At 48.6% G+C, this 26,506-nt stretch overlaps 1 protein-coding gene and 1 long non-coding RNA gene across 4 annotated transcripts in view; both read left to right on the top strand.

Annotated features, from left to right (window-relative positions):
* LOC146859544 (CD5 antigen-like) overlaps window positions 1-26,274 on the top strand; it is a 1,596,548-nt gene extending 1,570,274 nt beyond the window's left edge. For 2 of the 3 annotated variants that reach the window (XM_085650242.1, XM_085650244.1), the window contains one exon: window positions 25,478-26,274. In XM_085650242.1, coding sequence (XP_085506368.1) covers window positions 25,478-26,007 — 530 coding nt within the window. In that variant the 3' untranslated portion in view covers window positions 26,008-26,274. The remainder of the gene's footprint in view (window positions 1-25,477) is intronic. The other variant, XM_085650245.1, reaches the window with a different exon arrangement.
* LOC146859545 (uncharacterized) lies at window positions 1,446-1,806 on the top strand. Its single transcript, XR_014980141.1, has 3 exons — window positions 1,446-1,496; window positions 1,601-1,681; window positions 1,785-1,806. It is a non-coding gene; the product is annotated as an uncharacterized LOC146859545 (long non-coding RNA).
* Window positions 26,275-26,506: the final 232 nt, after the last annotated feature.

Here is a 26,506-nt window from a genome sequence, read left to right as displayed (position 1 = left end):
ACTTTTCGGATCCCCCCTTATTATCTTATAAAAGGGGCAGTAATTTGTCTGACAAATTGGTCCATGCTATCACATGGCCTTCTAAAGAGAAACAGGAACAGTCTGTCACCACTCTGTGGGGCCTTCCACCCGTCATTGGTCATTTTAAATGTCAAAATTGCAATGTCTGTGACCTTACCATCAACACTAAAGTTTTTGCTACGACCTCACACACCTACCAACTTAAACAATTTTCTAATTGTCGCACTACCAATGTTATTTATGCGATTCGGTGTCCGTGCAATTTACTTCATATAGGTCAAACCACTCAGATGGTGAAACAACGCATTTCACAACACAGGAGTCGCATTAGGTGCAATGTCACTACTGCACCTTTGGTCTTGCATTACAAGGACCATAACCACTCTGAAACTGACATGGTATGGCAGGTCATTGATCGTCCACAACTATCCAGTCGTGGCGGTAACTTACAACTTCTTTTGAATAAATGTGAGTGCAGATGGATCACACGTTGTAACTCTGTGATACATGGCCTTAATTCCCTTGATGAGTGGAATTCTGTGATTACTAGTTCTTGAAGCTTCATCCAGACCTCTCCATTACCATTCATATAGGAATACCTGGCGGTCAATTTTTTGCTAATATGCCTCCCTTTGTCCCTACGTATTGTCCTCTAAATGGCATCTGGGAATGTCTACAATACATTTAGGACCATAGGTATATACAGATAAAAATCACTTGTTTGAGGTAATCCATCTTCGAACCTGTAGTAGGTGCCTATAGATAACTACTGATGGGTATCTCTTGTAAATACGCTTACCTCTGTCCTTATAAATTGTCCTCTAATGACACCTGGAAATGTCTACATTATTATTTTTTAGGATTATAGGTATATACACCCACGAATCGCTTGGTGGAGGCAATCCATTTCTGAACCTGCAGCATTCTGCATTGTATTACATACAAATGTGTTGCGTTTAAATGTTGATTGTTCAGTTGTTTTGCATTGTAGCTACGTTGTAGTGGCTTGTTGTTTTCTTTTGTTTACCCAGTGCCAGCCTTACCTACTATGTAATCCCTTGTATCTATTATTTTTGTTAACTTGGCGCTGACGATCGGCTTAGCAATGCTATACAGTTATGTACTGATGTGGTTTTAAACCATTGCGATCAGAAATGCAGACTGCACTGTGATTTAAGTACTTTATTTATTCTGGTGCTGTTGATGACTTAACATTCTTTTCTCCCTTCTTTCTCTCCTGTTCCTTTTCTGTACCCGGTTGTTCTTGGCAACCGTCTCTTTCGTTATAGTCCTCTTTCACTTTCCGTGGTGGATTCCCCTTGCTCCTTGTCACGTGGTCTGTCTTCGTTTCTTCCGGGGATGCCGCGTTGGTTCCCTTAGGCGTCTCATTTGTGTTCCTGCCTCCCCGCCGTCCGGACTAATCCCGGTTCGCGTAATTGTATGGACTTGTCCCTTGTTAAAGTGTGATTTATCTGGTAAGCCTCATTGGGTTCATTGGCCACTGTTAATTAATTAAAATGTTTATGCCCTTGTCCCGGCCCCTGCAGCCCTTGTCCTTATCATGCCTTTTTAATTGCAGAATCGTTGTTCATATCCTCGAGAATTCCCTCGGGTCCGTCTTTACAAGTTGTGTGCCTTGAGGCACCTTTTCATCTCCAGGGTAAGGTTTCCCCTACGCCTTTCTTCCCCTTTTGGTATCATTTAAATTGGTACTATTGTTTTCGTTTTTGTTTATTTGTTAAATTTTCCTTTCCCTTTATCAGATTGATATTATTCAATTGCCCCTTCTTGGATCGTTTGATGTCATCTCACCCCACAGGGGTTTTACTCCCCTTGCCCTTCTCATTTCAGGTAATTTTTACCTATCTTTACTCACCACGCAATTTCATGGGTTTCTCTGGGTCCCACAATCACTTTCTTCTTTCTTTTCCTTACCCTTATAGAAGCACCTTTGAATTACCGTAACCATTAGTCCTGATGATGACCACAATTCAAAGTGGTTGAAACGCCGTCGACTCCACAACGCAAATTGTGGCTCTATTAGAGTCATACATAATTTGAATAATCAGTCTATTGTAAATTATACATTTCTTGTAAATACCTGTGTATGATCTCTATGTTTTATGTGTCTTATGCCATTTCACGTTGTCTCTTAAACACTTATGTCACTGCGCCGTTCACTTATCACGTCACTTCCAGTGCACATACGGTTGTTATGGTTACTTTAAATTAACTGTATAATTTGTGCTTCTATTTTACAAAATAACAACCTTTCATCCTCCTTTGGTCTCCCTGGTTTCCCTTGTGTCTTAGATTGATTCTTATATATAGTGTTTCCCCTTGTATGATTTTCCAGTTGAGACGTTGTTCTTCTGTTATTGCACTTACCCGGTCTCAGCTGGGATAACGGGTTTACTCCTGTTTTTGTTTTCTCAAGCTTGGCTCAGCAGCAGGAGGGCAGAAATGTGTCTCTGGTCAGCAGCAACAATGTTGTGTTGTCCGGGACTAGAAAGCAAAAGACACACAGATGATGGACAGAATGCAGAGCAAATCAAACATTCAAACAGTGTTGACTTCACTTCCTGCATCCCGTTACGGTCATGCACAGCGCTGATTGGCGGTCTCCAACCAATCAGGAGCTAGACCGGGAGGAGCCAGTTGTGCCCCATGTCTACTTTATGCCGGCCATCGCGCGGATGCGCAGACTTCAATGCTAATAGTTGAAACTTACCTGCCACTTCTCTGCTGCTTCTTGCCTGCATTTGAATGATTTTATCATTTACGGGGTCTAATAATATTTTAGCTGTTGTGTGTTAACTTCACTTTCCGCTTCCCGTTAAGGCCAGGTACAGCACAGATTGGCGGTCTCCAACCAAACAGGAGCTAGACTGGGAGGAGCCAGTTGTGCTCCCCAGCTACTTTAAGCCGGTCATAGCACGGACGTGCCGCTGGCGGTCCACCGGTGCGCCAAAGGCAAGCACGTCTGCGCTTGCCCGCGCCTGGATGACGCCAGACGTAATACATGCTGCTTGTCTGTATCCCCAAAGACAGCCCTATTCATGGGACGACCTGGTCTCCATCAGAACCATTATATCTGTAACCTCTAAACCTTCTCCCCGTCCACTTTTAAATTCCTCAGTCTAAACTGTTGCTCGCTCATGAAACACTTTGCTGAGGTCTATGATTTAATCCAGGATGAGGTACCTGATATCCTCTTCCTAACCAAAACATGGCTCAATAAAGATACGGAGGCTGAGCCAGCATTGACTCGGTTTGCTCTGACTCCCATTGAAGTCTATGGGAGCCTGTATACCATATGCATATATAGGCTCCAATAGCAAAAAGGGGTGGGTGGGGTAAAGCGTACATCTTGTGGTGCCACACTGTGCATGCTGGGATTGGGAGGTACCCAAGGGCACTCCCCATGACAGATTTGGAGGGCCCTGGGTGAAGGGGGGCCTGCTACGCCCATCGAAGTCCGATTCCAATAGCTGTTTCATCTCGCTTAGACCGAGTCGATGCAGCTGTCCGAATTGCGCATCATACTCGCTTAGTCGGAATCAGGCTCCATTGCGCCGCACGATTCAGCTACGAACGAGTCGTACAGACAGGATCTGGTTCGAGAACCATTTGGTCGATGCGTACCCGATCTTTGAATCGTACTTGGTTTTCTGGATCTGTGTACAATTTGTTTAGAAACTAGGGTTATGAATCGAATCCTGGAAAGCCAAGCTGATTCAGAGGCCTTCCTACATCGGAATCGGGCCCGAAGTGTGGTGTGGTTTTGAACCTACCTAACTTAGTGGGAACTAAACTCTCTGAGGTTAGAGAAAGGATGTGCTATACCCATGACTTACCCAACCCTAAGCTCAGTAGAACTTACTGATTTTAAGCTTGTATTATATGTGTCTAGTATTAGTGTTGGGTTTTCAATTAATCAACATAAAGATTTATCTGGTAAAATAATGCAGGCTTGAATCCCAGCTGCTCACATATAAACTACACACATAACTGCCAAATTAATTGAAAAGAAGCTATAACAACCAATGAAATAAAAGCATAAACAACAAAAACCAATAGAAACATTCAACTAATTAAAACGAGTATAAAAGAAGCCAATTAATTAACAAAAAATTACCTCACAACCTGCAAAGATTGGAGAAGGACAAAACGCTGCTGAATTGCTGCCACAACTGAAGACCTTCAGAACTTTTACACTTAAACAACCTGATGCAAAGTAAGTGCACCTAATATTTCTAAACAATACTCTAACTAAACTTAAAAGCAGTAAAACATGCCAAATAAAATAAATAAATGTATGCCCATTTGTTTACACTTTTCTACAGATTTAAACACCTTAAATTAACAAATCTGACCAAAAAGAAATACAACAGAGAAAACAAACTGGGCATATTACTGAAGCAAGAAAATAAACTATTAATCTATAAAACAAAATAAGTATGACTGCTAATTAATTTTAAAATGTAGCTAAATAATCTTAAATGCTAAATGCCCTAACAAATGAAACAAATAAATGGTTTCTGACTTTTTTCCTCTTTTCTACAGCCCTCGCCAACTGCAAATATTCAATCAATCAATCAAGCCATTTATAAAGCGCACTACTCACCCGGAGGGTCTCAAGGCGCTGGGGGGGGGGGGGGGTGCCGCTACTGCTCGAACAGCCAGGTCTTGAGCTAAACTCTTCAAACTACAATAAATAAACAGAAGCATCCACCTAAAATAGTGAGTATTATTTCAAATAAACTTAAAAAGAAAAGCAACTCAATGCTAACTATCCTGAACTAAACTCAACTTTAATAACATTTCACACAGAACATTAAAGCAGGAAAAAACAACAGAGGACTTAAAAGAAAATGAAGAAAATACAAACACAGCATATATGTAAGTGTTTTAAGTAATACAAATGTAACAGTGAAAATATAGCCATTATGTTTATTAATTTATGCTTATATATAGCTCAGAAAATGACAGAAGTGGCTAAATTCATATCATCTCAAAAAGGGAAACTTTTGCTCTGTTCCACAGGCTACACTTACAGCCAGGAATGAACATTATCTAACCATATTCATTGGAAATGTACCAAATACTACTCTAATTCCTGCAATGGGAGGGCAACAACCAGGGAAACTACAGTGATAAATGTAAAAGAAGATAACCACCCCCCAACATCACTGAAATAGAAGCCAGAGACATTTTAGAAAACATGAAAAGATATATTAATCAATGTCCCAGAGCACGTAACTGGTCACTTGCCTGTCATCCCAATACTAAAATGCCAAATAGCACAAATCAAAAAATCCACCTCCCAAACACCACCAGCCCCAAAAACATTTAGAGAAGTAGAATCCTACCTGAATTGACAATTACACACAAAAAAGAATAGCTCCTCCTTTATGACAACAAAAGTCATGAAAAAAGAATGATTGTCTTTGCCACACCTGCTATTGTACAAAAACTGGGACAATGCGAAACCCGGATGGACCATTTAAAATATGTCCTAAACCACAACAACAATATTGCTTTTATATACGCATTACTATCTAATACAAAATGTATGACTTACATATAGCTCCTAACACAAATTAAAGAACAAACTAATGATTACTACCCCCAAAAAATTATAATCGACTTTGAGCATGCAAAGATAAAAGCAATTTTAAAAATGTATCCCCACACAGCAATACAAGGATGCTACTATCACTTTAACCAAAGTATATGATACAATCTACAAAAGTCTACCTTAAGTGTAGAATATGCAGCAAATAGTAATTTTGCATATCAAGTTAAAAAAATTATTAGCCCTAGCCTACGTCCTCATCGCTGAAGTAGCAAACCACTACAACCTTCTAATACAAAGTCCCTTTTACCAAGCAAATGAAACAAAATTAACTCCCCTAATGGACTATTTCGAAGACTGGTGGGTAGGAAAACTATCAAACCGTCAATTGGGGGTGTACATAGCATGAATAATCACCCATGAGGGTCTCAAGGTGCTGAGGGGGGGTGCTGATTTGCTTGGGCACAGGAGTTCAGTCGAAGAGTCAGGTCCTGAGATCCTTCCTGAATTGGGTCAGCAACAGGGATTGCCTGAGGTGGGGAGGCAGGCTGTTCCAGGTCTTGGTGGTGAGGTGGGAGAAGGATCTTCCCCTGGTTTTGGGCTTGTGTATCCATGGGACGCTTGCGAGGGCCAGTTGGGTGAAGCAAAGGTGTCTGGCGGGTAAGTGGCATTAAATGCAGTGGTTCAGATATGCTGATCCTGCATCGTAGAGAGCTTTGTAGGCACGTGTGAGGAGCTTGAAGGTGATTTTTATGTTGCCTGGAATCCAGTGTAGTTCTCAAAGGTATGCAGTAATAAGGCTGTGGTGGGGGATTTTGAGGACCAGTCTGGCTGTGACGTTTTGAATGTTCTGTAGTTTCCTGAGGAGTTTCTGGGAGATGCCGGCTTAGAATGTGTTGCCGTAGTCGAGTCTGCTGGTGATGAGTGCATGGGTGACCGTCTTTCTGGATTCTGTGGGGAGTGTGTGGAAGCAAGATGAGGATACAGTGTTGATCAGGAAATTCATTGCGAGAGAGGAGTCAATTATGATCCAGAGGTTATGTGCATGGTCCATGGGGGTGTTGGGGGTTCCCAGTGCAGTAGGCGACCAGGAGTCATCCCAGGCTGAGGGGGTGGGTCCCAGGATGAGTGCAATCTCGGTGCTGTTGTTGCTCCGGAAGCCGGATTGGGAGATGTCCAGGATGTGGTTCCCTTCAAAGAACGCAGAGAGTTGGGCATTGATGGCCTTCTCAATTACCTTAGCTGGGAAGAGAAGCTGGAAAATGGGCCAGAAGTTCTTGAGGTCTGTTGGGTCAGCTGATGGGTTGATCTCAGAGTGTCTCCAGTCATCGTGGAAGGTGTCAGTCTTGATGGAGCAGTTTATGGTTGCGGCAAAGCTCGGAGCGATGGAAGTGGCTACACTATGGAAGATGTGATTTGGGCAAAGGTCCATTGGGGCTCCGGAGTGGATGCTCTCAATGGTCCTGAGTGAGCCATCTCTGGTGAGTGGAGTTAAGTTGAGCAGGATCTGCAGGCTAAGATTGAAATCGCTAGCAATAAGGGCAAGGAGATCTTTAGCATAGTGAAGTCGTTCACCTCCCCGAAGGCGACAGCTTAGGAATCTCCTCACTCGGCTGAATGGACCAGCCAGGTGGCCCTATCCCTCCACAATACGATTATCATGATTGAACAGTCTTTTTCCTTGGATACAGGGGAGGTCCTGACCCCACATCAGATACTGGGCAGAGATTCTGGTCCCCAGCAACCTCCGGCACTATTACAATTCCCGGATGTGCAACTTGAAAAATCGCTTACATATCTCAAGGGCCTTAAGTCTCTGGTCGATGCATGTCCTGCTAAATTGTTAGCCTTTTTAGCCCCCACTATAAACCCCACTGTGACTAAGGTGATAAACACATCCGTCTCCACCGGCATTGTGCTGTCCATTTGGAAGCAGGCAAAAATTCTGCTGCTCCATAAAAAATTGTCCTAGGACCCGAAAGTTCCTGCAAACCAAAGGCCTATCTCCCTCCTCCTGGCTCTCTGTAAGGTACTCTAGGATTATACAGAAATTCACAATCTACTGCATATAACTCAATCTGGCTTTAAGGCCAATTACAGCACTGAGATAGCTCTGTTGGAAATGATGGAGCACTCTAAAGAACAGCTTAACTGGGGGGGGGGGCAGGGCTATTTCTTTTTTCCCTCTGCGCTCTTCTACATCGAAGCTGAGGCCGAGGATCACTCAGTGACTAGCAAGATGCGGCCCGACCCTCAGCTTCTCATAAGAGGCCGCTTTTGGTCTATGCTCTCAAGCATGACCCTACCCCTCACCGCGAACTGAGGTCGTCAGCGCTCATAACACTGAATGGTCATATTCCGAATAGACACCTGGAACATTCCTGTGACACTCCACTCCCTGTGTTCCCTCTGACCCACACATGTCGAGACTCTGAGCCCCCAGCCCCTTCCCATGTTCATTCCCTGGGTCACAAAGAGAGCACTGTGCCCACCGATGACCCCGCCCACTACTGCCACCACGCCGGTAAACTATGCTTCCTTGAGCCCCCGGGCGTGCTTCCGGACGCTACCGAGAGGTGCTGTGGGGCCCTGGGCATCTACATTGAGACTATGGTGCCCACGATCACTCCCACCTTCTGCTACTGAGGGAATCACTGATCTTGCATCTCCGACGCCGAGAGCTGTCTACTCTTGCTCCGAGGATCGGATATTATTGGCCACATCCTCGAAATTACCCTCTACTCGCTGAGGTTGGGGTAAGTGCACCATGAAGGGCTTCTGGTCCCCGTCTCCTTACATTATTGAAATCTCTAAAATGGCCTGCCCGCCTCTCTGGAACATCTGGGTCGAGTGCATGACCCTGTTTTCGATTCCTCACTCTCTCTAAAATGGCCGCCCCTACGCTCATCTTGATTAACTGGTAGATTGTTTGACCCCACTACCACTATTCAAGTACCCTCTCTCCAAAATGGCCACCCCTGTTCATTAGTGCTATAGCTGACCTGACTCATGACCTCAGCACCACACCTTCTCTAAATGGTTGACCCCTGCATTTTTCCCAATTAACTGGTAGCTTGTTTGACCCCACTACCACAATTCAAGTACCCTCTCTCCAAAATGGCCGCCACATGCTCATTAGTGCTATAGCTGACCTGACTCATGATCCCAGCACCACACTATCCGGAACACTGTAATGGGACCTAGCACATGACCACCATCCAGCATAGACCTGATCTCTCCAATAGGAGGCTCCCGGATATTAAGGGCTGTAAACAGCCGACCCCGCTCCTCACTATAATAACTGGGTCGATTGCTTGACTCCTTTTCCCCAATAATTCTGTTCTCTCTCTAGAACTGAGAGCACCATGAAGACACGACCCCGTGTGGATCACTCTTTGGACTCCTGCTCAATCCTACCTCGTTTACTAAGCTCTCTCCTCCATGACCACCCTTACGCAGTATGGACTCCAGACTTAAAAAGTCCAACCAATCTCTCCAAAAATGTGACTAAAACTCTGAAACATAGACTGCTCAAAGCCAACCCAGAAACCCTTATCTCTGACCCCTACCTCTGTCCAAAAATAGGTACTATTATGAGTGACCTGATCTTCTACACTAAAAGAAGAGCTCAGTGGAGATTGACGTTCCCCTCCCTACTCAGAATCACCTCGGCCACAAAATTCCCTCACGGTCTGCGACTTTTGGCTATGAAGTCTCCCACTTTTAGAGCAAATGCAACTATATCCATTTACAACAATGGGACTATACTAATTCAGGCCACCGATCGCAACCTGGACATCTTTGATGACAGATTTGCCCTCTTTAAAAAATCTTTGGTCACTAGCGAATCCCCTATTCAATCTAGGTATGGACTTCCCCTTACCCCGTCTCTGGAGGTCCCTGATCCACCGTTAATGGACCACAACCTGAGTAATGCCTCTCCTACCCTGTTCAAAAACACACAGGACCACAGCTTCTCTATCCCCAAGCTCCCCTAACTCACCCACTGTGCCACGACATGACCAGACTTTTACCAGTAATCACAGAGCATTTGTTATCTCTCGCTCCGTCCACCTCTCCGACACTTACACCACCCCCTCTCCCACTAGCCCTTGCCTATATAACTCCCTCACTCGACAGCGGGCTTCCAACAGGAACTCTTGCAACCACCCGTATCCTATCCTCCCTTCCATCACCCACCCGCCTTGCGTGCCCGTACATCGGTGATGGAACTCTCCACTAGCGGATTTCCCCCTTCCCTCCTGTTCACCTTCCCTGGTCTCCCCTCTGTCCTCCCCACTGAACAAGCCTCCACCTCCCCTCCAAGTGACCCATTAGCCACCCTCAGATCCTGCTTCTAAGTTCAAGAAAATAAACCAGGAACTTCTAACTCTCAAAACTGTCATCCAAAAACTCCTTAAGTCCACCAAGGAGCTAGCCCTTGACCTCTCTTACAACATGTCCACACTTGAGATCCCTCATCTTTCTTCCAACTTGACATCACATGAGATCCCGCATTTGATCCAGCCGAAACCCCCTACCCAGATTTGGAATACCACTCCCTACCCTAACGCCCCATCTAGACCTGCTAGATCCAATAATCAATTTTCAGAACTTGATATTCTCTCCTCCCTCTTGAGTACACCTCTCCTCATTCGGCCATCTCAGTCCCTGCTAGATCCTCACAAACAACCCCACTAAATGCCCCTAGTGCGACATTCCCTAAGCCTGGTAATGTGGAACCTATCCAAAGCATCACACCCAACCTTCATAGAGCCCCCAGACTCAATGCCAACTCCATAAACATTAATAACCTCATGCAGATCCCCACTACACAGCCCACTCTCACAGACACCATGTACAAAGCACACCTGAAATGCATGTTACTTAACTGCAGATCAGCGGTGAAACATGCCACAGACCTTGCTGATCTCATCCTTGTCCAAGAACTGGACCTCCTTATCTTCATAGAAACATGGCTCAGTGACTCCTCTGGCCCTATCCTTGACCTATTTGTCCCCCCAATTCACAACATTATCAGACTCAACCGAGTTAAGAAAACAGGAGGTGGCATAGCCTGTATCTTCTGCAACTCTCTAACAACAAAACAGTCCCCCTCAGCTAATCTCTCATCCTGTGAATGCCTATGCATAGATATCACTAGCACACACAGACGCCTATGCAGCCTTCACATCTTCTCCCACCCCCAAGTGATAACCTCCATCTAATTGAACAAATCATGGAAACCATCTCCTCCAACCTGGGCTGACACTGCCCTCAGACACTGGATCTAATCATCTCCAACCCCAACTCCATTCATCTTGAATCCATTCTACCCTGTGACTGGTCTGACCGTCATTATATCAACTTCCTGATACTTGAAAGCTGGAACCACAAAAGTGCACAACCACTAAAACCAAAACACTAGAAAAGATCTCTCCATAACATAAGCATTAATGAGCTCGTAGAGCACTGCAATTTCTCCCTTCTGACGCCTGCAAACATGAACAATGTTCACGACCTCACTGAACATTATAACAACGCATGCTATCTGCCTTGAATGATACGGCCCCCCTTCAACTATAAAGAATTCCCATGAAAGACTCCAAACCTTGGTTCAATGACAGACTAAATGCGGACAGACGCAGCCTAAGACTAGCTGAACGCAATTGGAGATCCACTCCCTCCACGGAGCTTCTAAAAACTCTAAGACTCAAAAGGAGTAGATACAACAAACTCATTAGAATGATGAAAGCCAACTTCTTCAAATACCAACTTGACAAAGCCAAAAATTGCCCAAAACGACTTTTTGAGCTCATTAAATCACAATCCAACAACACCTCTACCCAATCTCAGCATCTCTCTCACCCGCAACCAAACTGCGAAGCGGTTGCGGAATTCTTCCTTGTAAAGACAAATAAAATTTAATCAGATCTTAGGTCTGATGCACTCAATCTCTCACCCTCCCTTGACTCCTCTGTCTCCACACCCTCGCCCTCGCCTCATGGTCTCTCCCTCAAAAACAATGCCTCATAGAGTCAATTCACTCCCCTCAATGACATTACCATCCTTAATATTCTCTCAACCCTTATACCCTCTAATCACTTCAATGACCACCTCCACCCCAACTTCTTCATAGAAATTATAGGTTCACTAGCACCGCTCTGGTCCAAGATCATCAACGCCGTACTTCTTCAAGGTGAGATCCCGGACTGCCTGAAGGCTGGCCTAGTGCTCCTAGTCTCAAAAAACCCTCGGCTGACCCTGCTGACCTGAACAACTACCGACCACCCTGGCAAAACTTCTGCAGCAATGTGTTCAGGAACAATTACACAAACACATTAAGCAATTCCAGCTTCTCGACCTATTTCAATCGGGCTTCCGTACCGGCCACAGCACCGAAACGGCCATCACTCACATAGTGGACAACACTCTCACTTTACTTGACCAAAATGAAGCCTGTCTTTTAATTCTGCTCGATATCTCATCTGCTTTCAACACGGTCAAACATGATAATCTACTCTACCTCTTAGAACGAAGGATGGGGCTCTCAGGCACGGTCCTTAAATGGTCTTCCTCTTTCCTCAACAACAGAGCACAAAGAGTCAAATCCAACCAGTCTTTATCCAACCCTAGTCCCTGCCCACTTGGTGTCTCCCAAGGTTCCTCACTCTCCCCCACACTCTTTAACCTTTTCCTTGAGCCATCGACTGTAATTTTTAAAGCCTCCAACATCCAATATCACATGTATGCGGATGACACTCAACTCTACATGAAAATCTCTTCCCCCCGATTACATCAAATCTCTCAACGGAACCCTCCTCAAAACCCTAAACTGGCTAACCTCCAACCATCTCAAATTAAATGCCCTCAAGACAGAATTCCTCCTCATTGCACCCGTTAGGCAAACCACCACTTTGGTGAAATATATGAGTATCTTCACCGCACTCAACAGCTCACCACACATGTTGGAGGGAGGACCACCGGGGAGTCAGGGGGCCCACTCCGGGGTACCTTCCTACCGCAAAGTTATAGCCGAGCGCCGCTGAGAAGCCTCCTAGGAGAGGTCCTTCTCCTATGATCGTACTAGGCCCAGTAACACTACCACACAGGACTCTGTAACAGCTGCTTATCTAGGTACTTTATCAATAGTAGCACATTCGAAATATTTACAGGGGGATCGAGAGATCTAGAAAGGGTCTTAATGTCATTGTAGGGACAGGGTAGCGGGACAGTCTTAGTACCAGCCTGGTACGGGGAAGCTCTGCGCCAGACCTTGCGTTAGGCCGAAGGTGGCTCAGTGGATCGGAGCGGCAGGTGCTGGTCTCAAAGCACTCGGACGTGGAGAGCCGTGACAGTGTCTGCAGGGCTCGGGTGGTAGTTCCGCTTGGGTCGAGCCGCGACACAGTCAGCAGGGCTCCGGTGGTAGGTCCGCTTCGGTCGAGCCGCGACGAGGTCAGCAAGGCTCTGATGGCAAGTTCAACAAGGTCGGGCCGCGACAGCGTCAGCAGGGCCCCAAAGGTTCGTGGAGGTCTTTAAGCACGGTGGAGCCGCGACGTAGTCAGCAGGGCTCAGAGCGTGGTTCCAGGATGAGTCTTTCTCCGTAGGGTCAGCCGCGATCCGATCAGCAGGGCTCTTGACTCCGGGATACAACTGCTGTCCTGTTGCAGGGTCGCCCCAGATATAGGTCTGGAGCCCTTTGATGTCTGGACCCTTGCGCCCGGGGGCGGATAGGCCGGGTCAGGAGCGGCCAGACACCCAGCAGGAGAGGCGCCAGGCCCAGGAGAGCTGTGGGGCGATCGCACCTAGGTGTGAGAGGACGGTTGGGGGTCCCATCGATACGGCCCTCCGCCGGGAGTGGGGGAGTGTTCACATGGTACCCCCTGGCCAGTGGTTGGTGCCTGGAGGTCGGGGCTTTGCTGGGGCCGAGGCCGGGTTGAGTGGGGTCACGTAGGCTGGTGCGCAGAGTCACGTACAATCCAAAATGGAGGAGCCCCGAGGTGCAGGGGACCTCGTGCGGCTTGGCGAGGGGGAACAGGACCACGCCACGAGGCCGGCTCCAACAAGCGTCCCCCCCAGCTGAAGGCAGGGAGAGTCACCCATCTCCTTGGGGGTTCTCCTCGCCGAGGCGGAAGAATCGGGATAGGCCGTCGGCATTGGCGTGGTCGTTGCCGGGCCGGTGCTCTACGGTGAAATCCATCCCTTGCAGCGAGATGGACCATCGCAACAATTTGGGGTTCTCGCCCCACATCTGCATTAGCCACCGCAGGGGCCGGTGGTCAGTCTGGACTCGGAAGTGGGTGCCGAAAAGGTAGGGCCGGAGCTTTTTGAGAGCCCATACCACGGCGAAGGCCTCCCGCTCGATGGTGCTTCACCTTTGTTCTCGGGGCAGCAGTCGGCGGCTGATGAAGGCCACAGGTCTGTTGAGGCCCTCGGTGTCCATCTGGGAGAGGACCGCCCCAACCCCGTACTCCGAGGCATCTGTCTGAACCATGAATTCCTTGCCGTAGTCAGGGGCCTGTAGTACAGGGGCAGCGCACATTGCCGCCTTGAGGGTTTCAAAAGCGGTCTGACAGCGGGGTGTCCAGTGCACCGTCTTGGGCTGCTTTTTGGAAGTGAGCTCCGTGAGGGGGCCCACAATACTGCCATAATCCTTGATAAAACGCCGGTAGTAGCCTGTGAGGCCTAAGAAGGCCCGGACAGCTGTTTGGGTGGCGGGGGGCTCCCACGCCTGGATGGCATCGACCTTCAACTGGAGGGGCGCCACCTGGCCACTCCCCACCTGATGGCCCAGATAGGTCACTGATCCTTGACCGATCTGGCACTTGCTGGCCTTAATCGTGAGCCCGGCCCTTTGGAGGGCGGCCAGGACCTCTCTGAGGTGTCCTAGGTGCGCGGCCCAGTGGTTGCTGAAGACTGCAATGTCGTCTAAGTAGGCCGTGCTGAAGGCTTCTAGTCCGGCCAGGACCTTGTTCACCAGTCTCTGGAAGGTCGCTGGGGCGTTCGTCATACCGAAGGGCATCACCCGAAAGTGGTAGTGCCCATCGGGGGTGGAGAAGGCGGATCGTTCCTGGGCGCCGGGGGTGAGCCTGATCTGCCAGTACCCAGCGGTGAGATCAAAAGTGCTTAGGTAGCGGGCGGCCCCTAAGCGGTCGATCAGCTTGTCTGCCCGTGGCAGGGGGTGGGCATCGGTCTTGGTGACTGCGTTTAGGCCCCTGTAGTCCACACAAAATCTGAATTCCGGGGGGGGGGTGCCGGGGGTGGCGGCCTTCGGCACCAAGACCACAGGGCTGGCCCACGGGCTGTCGGATGGCTCGATGACTCCGAGGGCGAGCATCTTGGAGACCTCCGTTTGTATGCAGGCTCGGACCCGGTCGGGCACTCTGTAGGCGCGGTGTCGCACAGGGGGGCTGTCTCCGGTATCCACGTTGTGGACGCACCAGGGGGTCACCCCGGGCGTGAGAGAGAAGAGGGCAGCGAAGGGTTGCAGCAGCTGCCGGCAGTCATGGCGCTGTTCTGGGGTCAGGGTGGTGGAGAGTTTGACGCCCTCCAGGGAGTCGTCTTGGTCCGAGGACCCCAGGGGGTCGGGTAGGGGCTCGGAGTCGCTTTCGCCCCCATCGTCGGTAGCCAGCAGCAGGCTTAGTTCGGTTCGGGCAAAGTGGGGCTTGAGCCGGTTGGCGTGTAGGACCCGGAGGGGGTTCCTTGGGGACTCCATGTCGACCAAGTAGGTGACGGGCTCTTCTTCTCAACCACCTTGAAGGGCCCGGTCCATTTGTCCTGAAGGGCGCAGGGGTCCACGGGCGACATGACCCAGACTTGCTGGCCCGGCTCGAACTCGATGGTCGAGGCATTTTCGTCATACCAGCGTTTCATGTCTTCTTGGCTGGCTTCGAGGTTGGCTTCTGCCAGGGCCCGGAACTTCCGAGTCTGGTTCCGCAGGGTCAAGAGGTACCTGTAGACGTCGGGGGGGGCATCTTGGACGCTCGCCTCCCAGCCCTCTTTGACCAGGCTGAGGGGCCCTCGGACGGGGTGCCCATACAACAGTTCGAAGGGGCTGAAGCCCAGGGATTTCTGTGGAACCTCTCGATAGGCGAACAGGAGGCATGGCAGCAGGACGTCCCATCTCCTCCTCAGGGGCTCTTCCAGGCCCTTGATCATTCCTTTCAAGGTCCTGTTGAACCGCTCGACCAGTCCATTCCCCTGGGGGTGGTAAGGGGTGGTGAACTTGTAGGTGACCCCACATTGTTGCCAGAGGGATCTCATGTATTTCGAGATGAAGTTCGTACCCCTGTCGCTCACCACTTCTCGGGGGAACCCCACCCTGGAGAAGATGCCCATCAGGGCCCGGCCCACCACTGGGGCTGTCACAGTTCGGAGGGGGATGGCCTCTGGGTATCGGGTGGCGTGGTCGACCAGTACCAGGATGAAGTGGTGGCCCAGGGCGGTTCGGGGGTCGAGGGGCCCCACAATGTCAATCCCTACCCGTTCGAACGGGGTGTGGACGGCTGGAAAGGGTTGGAGGGGGGCCTTGACTCGACCCCCAGTCTTCCCGCTGGCTTGGCAGGTCTGGCAGGACCGGCAGTGGTGGTCCACGTCTCTTCGCATTCGAGGCCAATAAAAATGGGTCACCAAGCGGCTGTAGGTCTTGTCTCGCCCGAGGTGTCCGGCGAGGGGCACGTCATGCGCCAGGTTCAGGAGGAACTCTCGGAATCGGAGGGGAACCACCAACACACGGCCGGCTCCTAGTTCGGCGATTTTCTGTTCGCTACATAATAAGTCATTGTCCCAATAGATTCAGTGGGTTCCCGTGGGGTCCCCCGTGGCTTGAGCGGCTGCTTGCTGTCGGGCCCCCTCGAGGGATGGGCAGGCCTTCTAATCTTGTTGGAACTGTTCGCGGGTGGGGCCTCCGTCGTGGCGCCACTGGGCCAGCTCGGGGATCTCGCTGAGGGAGGCGGCCTCGTCGGGGGAAAGTTCGGATGGCCCGGCCTCATCGTCGGACTCCTCCGTGCCGGTGGAGGGTGGCAGTTCTGGACCCGCAGGCTCGACGGGGGCCGCTGCAGCGGCTGGTTGGGCGGTCATGGACCGGGTGGTGGCGCAGGCCCACTCGGGCAGCCCTAGAATCCCCAGATGCTCTCGGCGCTCCACCTGGGCCCAGGGGGAGCTCTCCAGGTCGTTCCCCAGGAGGCAGTCCACTGGAGCGTCGTCGCGGACAGTTACTTTCAGGGTGCCGGACACTCCTCCCCACTCGAAGGGGATCCGGGCCATCCGGCACATGCTTTCGGTGTTGTCCGCGGTCTGGACAGGGCATAGGACATGCGGCAGGATCTGTTCGGGGGTCACCAGGTGGCAGCGGACCGCGGTCACACTGGCCCCAGTGTCACGGAGGGCTTCGGCCCGGTGTCCATTGATGGTGACCCACTGCTGGTACTTCTGGGTGTTGCTCGGGATGGGGGCTCGGGGCACCATTTCTCGGGTGCCCAGGCATACGAGTGACATGGCAGCCGGTTCCCACTCGGGGGACCCGACGTCGCAGTTTTCCTCCTCTTCTTCTCCTTCCCCCAGGGCTGCGGCGGCTATTTGTCGGGGAGGGGGCCCAGCGGTCCCGTTACGTCGGTTCACGGGGCAGGCCGGGTCGCTCGCATAGTGGCCTGTCTGTTGGCAGCCGAAGCAGGTCACTGTTGGTCGGGGTCCGGGCCTGGCGATGGGGGTCCCCCTGCGGACCAGGGTTGGGGACGTGTAGTTGGCGGCTTGGCCTCGTGGCGGGCTTCGGGGAATTCTCGACTGCGGTGGGACCCTCCTCCACTGCCCCGCTGGCGAGGAGGTCCCATGGTACTCCGTTGGTAGTCCCCCACGGGGCTCCGGGGGACCCGGGTGTTGACCCATCGGTCAGCTTCGGAGGCGAGCTTCCGGGGCTCGGTCAGTTTGCTGTCAAGGAGGTGTTGCCTTAGTTCGACAAAGCAGTTGTTGGCGAGGTGCTCCCAGACAATGAGGTCGAACAGTTCGGTGTACGAGGTGACCTTGCTCCCTCTTATCCACCCTTCCAAGGCTCTGCTGAAGAAGTCCACGTATTCGACCCATGTGGTACCGGGGAGCTTTTTGCAGTCCCGGAAGCGCTGCCGGTACATCTCGGCTGATAGTCTGTAGCGGGTGAGTAGGGCCTCTTTCATGTGGTCGCACGAGGTCATCACCGCGTCGGGGAGTTGCAGCAGGGTATCCCGGCCCTTGCTGAGGAACCTCCCCCATAGGCCGGCACCCCAATCCTTCCGGGGTACCCGATGGGAGGTCATGGCTACCTCGTATGCTCGGATCCATTGCTGGATGTCGTCGTTTTTATAGTACTCCTTGACGACATCCTTGGGGATATGAACCTTTGGCTCGGTCAGTGGCAGAGCGTCCCGGGGTCCGGGGGTGCTGGTCTCCCCCGTTTTGGATTTCAGTTCGAGTTCCTTGAGGCCCCTCTCGTGCTCGAGGGTTAGCCGTTTCTCTTCTAGTTCTCGATGCCGTTTCTTTTCTTCGATTTCCTCCTGCAGCCGTAGTTGCTCCAAGGCCAACTTTTTCTCCGCCAGCAGGAGTTCACCGTCCAGCCGGAGTCGTGCGAGTTCCAATTCGTGTGTCCGGACCCTCTCCCGTTCTCGCATTTCTTCGTGGGATAGGCCGGCTTCCGGGATGCTCCGTCCCCCATCTGCCGGGGTCATGGTCGGCGGCAGGTTTTCGTCCCGGGCCGGGGTCCCTTCGCCTTGGGGTGGAGTGGCCTCGGATTCTGCCCAGGCTTTCAGGGCTTTCTGCATTTCTTCCTTGGTGCCCAACCCTGTGGTTGGGATCCCTTTGTCCTTGCAGAATTGTTTCACTTCTTTGTGGGTGTATTCTTCCAACGATTCTTGCTGGAAGGTTCCGACCACGGTTGTTTCTTGGCTGCTCATGGTTTTCTTTCTTTTTCCGTCTGGTTAGGCAGCGGGTGCGTTACTTGCCTGTACGATTGCGTCTGGCTCGGATCCCGTCGCTGGCCACCAAATGTTGGAGGGAGGACCACCGGGGAGTCAGGGGGCCCACTCCGGGGTACCTTCCTACCGCAAAGTTATAGCCGAGCGCCGCTGAGAAGCCTCCTAGGAGAGGTCCTTCTCCTATGATCGTACTAGGCCCAGTAACACCACCACACAGGACTCCGTAACAGCTGCTTATCTAGGTATTTTATCAATAGTAGCACATTCGAAATATTTACAGGGGGATCGAGAGATCCAGAAAGGGTCTTAATGTCGTTGTAGGGACAGGGTAGCGGGACAGTCTTAGTACCAGCCTGGTACGGGGAAGCTCTGCGTCAGACCTTGCGTTAGGCCGAAGGTGGCTCCGTGGATCGGAGCGGCAGGTGCTGGTCTCAAAGCACTCGGACGTGGAGAGCAGCGACGGTGTCTGCAGGGCTCGGGTGGTAGTTCTGCTTGGGTCGAGCCGCGACACAGTCAGCAGGGCTCCGGTGGTAGGTCCACTTCGGTCGAGCCGCGACGAGGTCAGCAGGGCTCTGATGGCAAGTTCAACAAGGTCGGGCCGCGACAGCGTCAGCAGGGCCCCAAAGGTTCGTGGAGGTCTTTAAGCACGGTGGAGCCGCGACGTAGTCAGCAGGGCTCAGAGCGTGGTTCCAGGATGAGTCTTTCTCCATAGGGTCAGCCGAGATCCGATCAGCAGGGTTCTTGACTCCGGGATACAACTGCTGTCCTGTTGCAGGGTCGCCCCAGATATAGGTCTGGAGCCCTTTGATGTCCGGACCCTTGCGCCCGGGGGCGGATAGGCCGGGTCGGGAGCGGCCAGACGCCCAGCAGGAGAGGCGCCAGGCCCAGGAGAGCTGTGGGGCGATCGCACCTAGGTGTGAGAGGACGGTTGGGGGTCCCATCGATACGGCCCTCCGCCGGGAGTGGGGGAGTGTTCACGTGGTACCCCCTGGCCAGTGGTTGGTGCCTGGAGGTCGGGGCTTTGCTGGGGCCGAGGCCGGGTTAAGCGGGGTCACGTAGGCTGGTGCGCAGAGTCACGTACAATCCAAAATGGAGGAGCCCCGAGGTGCAGGGGACCTTGTGCAGCTTGGCGAGGGGGAACAGGACCACGCCACGAGGCCAGCTCCAACAACACATCATTAACTCCACTAAATCACTGGGAGTTGTGCTAGACAAAAACCTAAACATGCAAGACCACATCAGATCATTGACCAAAGGAGCTAACTTCCAACTTTACATCCTAAGAAAACTCAAACCCTACCTTCCCCAAGATGACCTTAAATCAGCGGTGCAAGCCCTTGTCATCTCTAGACTACAATACGGCAGTGCTACTCAATGCGGACTGTCAAACCTCAGTTTAGCCCCTATCAGACATTCTCTGAATGCTGCTACTAGACTCATCATGGGTTCTAAGAAGACCAACCACATCTCGCCGGAAATGAAATCGCTCAATTGGCTTCCCGTTGAGGCAAGGATACAACTAAAGATCGCTTGTATGACCCATAGGGCACTACACTTCAACACCCCACTCTACCTGACAAACAAGCTGGAACTTTCTGGTGGCTCCAAGTCCACAAGGAGCCCTAGCATACTGCTGCTCAAGCGAAAAAAATTTAAGAACCTTAAAACCTACCATCGAACATTCTCTGGCATCGCCCCGAGAATCTGGAACTCCCTTCCAGTGGATACAAGACTGATTCCCTCTACACTTGCCTTCAAAAGGGAAGTTAAAGCTCTACTAATGAACAAATCGTTGAACTCGATTCTTTGCTCTTCTTGTTTTTTTCCACGAAATTCGAGCACCTTTTGAGGCCCAAATAAAGCTGGTAGTTTTTGACTGAACTTTTCTGAGCTATTCTTCCTTAAAAGCCATGGGCATAATCTGAAATCATATTCTGAAATAAGAAAGTAAACTTAGGGAGAATTGACATTTTCACAAGATTGACTCTACCATAAATTGTCAAAGGGAGATAAGACCAACTAAGTAGAAATGTCCCCACTTCCTTGCTGATCTTCTGAAAGTTAGTTTCGGGGATTTGTTCTGTTTTCTGGACAATTTTGATACCAAGGTATCTCATTTCCTCTTTAACACACTTCAGTTGTGAGTTGATGTTCCAGGTCATTATGATCGTTTTGCTGTCATTAATCTCACATCCTGAGATCCGCCCAAACTGTGATGCCAGCTCATACACTACCGGTAATGCTGTGGTGAGCTCTGAGGTATATACCACTCAGTCATCATCGTATAGACCTACTTTTTTCTCCTAGCACCGAAATTTAAAAGGGAGTATACTGTTAAGTTTTCGTATCTTCTCCGCTAGGGGTTCAATGTATAAATTGAAAAGGAGGGGAGATAACAGGCACCCTTGCCTCGTCCCCCGATATATATTAAAAACTCTTGAGATATTTCCATTTACTAATACTTTAGCTGTAGGGTTTTTATACAATAATTCTATTGCCCTACAAAAATTCTCCCCTAAATTGGATAGCCTTAAGATTTTTTGCAGGTAAAGCTAGTTTGCCCGGTCAAAGGCCTTGGTCGCATCAACTGTGATAGCTGCGAGTGGTATTTTATATGTAGATGCTGGTGGTATTTGTTCCTCTGGATATGAGTAGGAGAGCACGTGAGACACTATATCTAGTCGGACAGTGGCTCAAGGATAAGGAGGTGGTATGGTGACTCAGTCCCTACATACCTATGTCCTATGGTCCCAAGCATAGTTCTGTTCCTGAGGAGAATCCCTACAACAAACCTTACTACAAAACACACAAGTAATTTTTTTTAATACTGCCTGATCGCTACACCAGATTTACTTCTGACTTTGTAGTTGTTAAGTTGTTTTCGATTGAACTAAATTGGAATTTAGGCTTATATACTCATTTTAATGTTGTTCTGGTGTCACACTACATGTGCCAAATGCATTTTTATTTAATGAAGGCAAATGCTTGTCTCAGGCTACAAAGAGTAAGCATAGTATTCCTGATAGAAACCTTTAAACCTGCACCCATACCGTAAGATGTTCTTCCAGTGAATGCATAAGGCCTGCAAGAGCACTCAGAATACAAGTATTGACCCCTGTAAACAGGCAACAGTTGAATAGCTGGGATAAACATAATTCTCGGATTAGAACAACATGAAATCAAATTGTTGTGACAGCATGTTGTGAACAAATCTCTGGAAGTTTCTTGGAAACATTGTTAGCCCCTTAACACAGCTTACTATTTTTGGTAATAAACTAAATCCAAGCAATCGCCACAGCATGCCGCCCAATTAATTACTTTCTGATTGTTCACTGCAAATGAATCACTCCCCCACAGTCAGTCTCACGTGACCGGTTCCAGAGTTTAAAGACTCACTCACTGCCTATCTATCATTAGCCCATCTCCTCTGGCTATTCCATCATACATATCAGCTTCCATACCTTTGTCGTCCATCATTCATCATTTAGCCTGTACTGTAAGTAAAGTTACAGCTGCAAGTCAGTGAAACTGAGACATCTTCATCCATATTAATGTTATGAGATTGGGAGTAGTGTGTGTCATCATTCAGCCCCGTTACTGTAAGTAAAGTCACAGCTGAGGTCTGCATCAGTGCATTCACCTAGCAAACCTATACATTTTTTAAAGCTAGACACCAAGGGGAATCCAGGATGGGGTGACGTGTGTGCCTCTCACCAGGTTCTGTTATCCAGAATCCCTTGCAAACCTCAAACTTAGTTTAAAAAAAACATATTTTCCTCACATTTCTGTGGTGCAAAGTTCTGGGATCTGCGTGGATCCACAAAATTCCACCCACCCCACATTCCTCAAAGTCTTCCGAGAAAAATGGTACCTCACTTGTGTGGGTAAGTCTAGTGCCCGCAACAGGAAATTACCCAATTTCCCGCTCCTAAAATGGTTAACATTCTTAAATTTACATATAAAATAATTTTAAAATGATAAATTTAATTCTATTTTTTTTAAAACTACTCCCCACCCTTACCCCGCATAAACCCAACATCCTGCTACAAAAAAATGTATTTTACAAAAAAATAAAATTATTATTAACATTATAATTAATATACAACTCTAGCAATTGCTAAAAAAATTATAAAAATAAAATAAAGAACACTTACAACATATTAAATACCATTTCTAAAAAAAATCGATATTCTATACAACTATAATTTTAACATTAATATTTTTAATGTAGATATTTCAAACTAAATCTATTTTCTCTATTCTTGACATCGATATTACTTACCTCGATATTATGCTATCACAATATTCTTGGCAGTTCGGGCTGGACTGTTCCCATGAGGCACAGGGTCAAGACTGATTTGCATATGGCCAGGTTTTAACTGTGATGGTATGGTGAGCAAAAGAATGATGGATTTAACCAACATCTCTTGACTGGGAGCGAATGTTTTGATTTGTTCTGCATTCCATCCATCAATTGTGTGACTTTTGCTATCACGATATTCTTGACACAAAGTGAATGTCACTTGATATTCTGTCTCAACACTCTGGGTACCCTCTTCAGAACATCTCTGGACCTGTAGAAGACAAAAGAAGAAAGACGCCTGTTGAAATCTGGACTTCAGAAAGTGGTCTGTACCCACTTTAACCCCAAGGGCTTGGCCTGTTCTCACTTGTTTCCAGGACTGATGAGTGATCTTCAAGGGCTACTTGGCTAAACTCCTGTTATCCTTGAGGAGCAAAAAAAAGCTGCATGGAGGCCAAGTTTCTGCTAAATCCAGCTGACCAGTATCAACTGGATTTGCCCTGTTCCTTGCTGGTGGCTACTAGTAGATTGAGTCCTAACCCCTCAAGTGGTATCCAAAACTTCCTGGTCCCTAGGCTGGCAAAGATTGGACGTGCCCCCATCACGATCTACAAAGCTGAACAGTTGAAAACATTTTCAAAACAATTATAAAAGGAACCAGAGGCTACTGCTGGACGGATTCAGCTTGCTGGTTTGCTCCACTGAACGAAGCTTAACTTCTGCAAATGATTTGAAGTACACAGTTAGAAATCTTCACCAGCAGAAGGCACCAAAAATATCCAGCCTTTGAGTGACCTTCCTTTGGAGTGGATTTTGAATTTCTGCGGCTCTTAGCGCTCCTGTCAAAAGCAAATGGCTTCACCGTAATTGTGTCTGATCGCTATCTGACTTCATGAACCCCATTTCGCTCATAGCCTGCTGCCTTCTCCTGCGGAGATTTTTTGCCTTCCATTCCTTAGACTGAATTAGAAAGTTACATTTTCTACTGGACTGCTCGCTTCCCTGTATCCGACCTACGCTCCGTCCCTGTTGGACGTAACTATTGACTTGGACCCGGTCTTGCACAACCAAATATCTACGGGTGGAGCGTTACATTTTTTGGCACCAGAAACAAATAAAATATTACCAAATTGTATCTACAGTTTCCTACATCATATGTTTGTCAATTTTGTGTCTATTTGCTCATTTACATGTTCTCTATTTTCATAAATTGGACTTGGAGTTTTACTGTGGTGTGTTTTCAACTCTTTCTGTGCTGTTAATACACAGTTCTCCAAATTTAAGCGTGCCTGCTCTCTGCTACATCTACCGGGGGTTGAGCTCAGGTTTAAATTGAGCCTAAATTGACCTATTGTGTTAATAATACTCGGTGTAGACCTACACCCCTAATCGACTTTATAATATTTGACCTCCACAAGAACCAATGGAGACCTTACAGCAGTGGTTTCAAAATAGTGTGTTTCTGAAATTCTAGACATATTCATCCTGATAGTTTCTACAGTCTTTGTTTCTATTCTGAATTCTTTGTGAAGCCAAGTCGAGATAGTAGTGAGGTGGCCCAGGTTGGACGTGCCCAGAGATATCTTGATAACTCATTGTTGACTTGAAAGAGAGGAAGTTTGTTTCTGAACAAGGAAAACAGTAGAGTGACACATTTGATCACAGGATAACTGGAGATAGGTTGGGGCTGTGTAATGAACACTTTTGCGCCATGTAAAGTGGCACATGCGTGATGGAAGGCTTTGAGTCAGATCTATGAAGCCATGCAAAGCTGCCCTGGGTCACTTTGAGAGGCCTCATAAATCATGAGTACGGTGGTGCAGCGCAAATTGTTGTGTTGCCTTACTCTGCGGCCAGGAGGCGTTCTATGGGAGTTGTGGTGAAAATTCCCACGCAACACCTATAGACTTTGACACTTCCCCAAATTTTGAAAACCATATAAACCTGGGGAAGTGGCAAGTCCAATTCCGTACGCCTCCAGAGGTGAGGCGTAACGAGAAGTATGTTCATTTCTGCTCGTATTTTCTTCATGTGTGTTTCATTGTGCAGCACACATAGAAAGAGGAAAACGCTTTGTAGGATTATTTTTGAGCAGAAAAGTGCCTCTTCCTGCACAAAAACAACCCTGCATGCAATGCAGGCTCCCTTGCACCATGGTGTATGGGTCCCTACAATGGCGCCAGGCTGATGAAATGGCGCCAGTGCAGGGAGAAAGGACAGGAATGCACTGTATTGCAAAAATACAGTACATTCCTGCCTTTCACTCTGAAGTAGGGCAGCACAGAAAGGCACCTCACTATGTTGCCCTATGCCCAAATCCCATACATGAGGCCCTTTGTCTTCAAGGACATGACTAAGGACAATTCCAGATCCCATTGTCATCTCACTGGTGGTCTTTCAGGACACACGTCCTTCAAAAGCATCTCTTTCATTTGAACTGCAGCAAAGAAGTAAGAGAGTTGGGCAGACGGGTTTGCAGATGGACATACTGAAGGGATTGTGGAGAGATGAAAGGATGGATGACAGAAAGAAGCTGTTGGGCTTAGACTGGGGAAGAGAGATTAGACAGGAGGAGCTGAGAGCTGCACAGACTGCCTGATGTACATTAACCTTCTCTTTTCTTTTCCTCCTCAGAATCTCTGTTCCTGGATCCAAACACAGCTTATCCTTCACTCAACATCTCCGCAGATGGGAAGCGAGTCACGCGCCGCACTAGTTCAAATCGTATTACCAAGAATGAGGAGACATATGTGCGTGTGGGTTGTGCCAGAGGAACTGTGGGCTTCACCTCTGGGAAGCATTACTGGGAGCTGACGGTGCCCACCAGCTTTGTTCAACATGAATTTTACACATTGTGGCAGATAGGGGTGGCCACGGAGTCTGCTACTATAAATAAATACTTTTACCTAATGGAGCCTGAGAATGGCTTCTGGGTTTTGGAGAGCAGTTTATTCTTTTCCTCGATTCACACCTTGCCTGATAGACTTTCGAACTGGTTGCCATTAGTAAGTCCCATTGGAGTATACCTGGACTACGAGGGGGGGCTGGTGTCCTTCTACAAGGCTCAGACCCAGGAGCACCTCTTCACCTACACAGCCACCTTCACAGAGAAGGTCTTCCCTCTTGTTTGTATCTACAATCCTTCAACTATTGAGCTGAATTAAATTGTAGAGGGGAAGGCCTGTCAATGTATATCTTTGATTCTTTCTATAATTCACTTCCTTAGCAGAAGAAAAGCTGAAAATCATGTTCCGAACTGGTTGATGTATTTCAAGGCAGCAGTTTCCATTTGTAAAGACACATGATTTTGGATTTGAATAACTCATATTTGCTGGTACCTGCTGGAAGTGCATGAAACAATGTATACAATTAACATATATTTTTTTCTGCCACTTGAATCTTTAAAATAAATAATGTGCCAGTTTACAGGGCTTGCAGGTCTGTTCACATTACTCGCGCCTCACCACCAGTATTCTCAGGCCTCTCACTTTCACTCCTACAGATCTCTTCATTTTATGCTCAACACTAAAATTTGAGGTGGTAGAACAGTGACCTGGGTCAAACACCTGCTGCATAGTCGGGTATGTAACCTGCAGGACATAGTGGCTTCCACGATTTGTACTTGTAGAAACTTCCATTTAGTTGAGAGATAGAATCTCATAT

Source organism: Triturus cristatus, chromosome 3_2 (genome assembly GCF_964204655.1).
Source record: "Triturus cristatus chromosome 3_2, aTriCri1.1, whole genome shotgun sequence".
Classification (NCBI taxonomy): domain Eukaryota; kingdom Metazoa; phylum Chordata; class Amphibia; order Caudata; family Salamandridae; genus Triturus; species Triturus cristatus.
The sequence above is the reverse complement of the archived record's forward strand: the minus strand, read 5'-3'. Positions and strand labels throughout refer to the sequence as shown.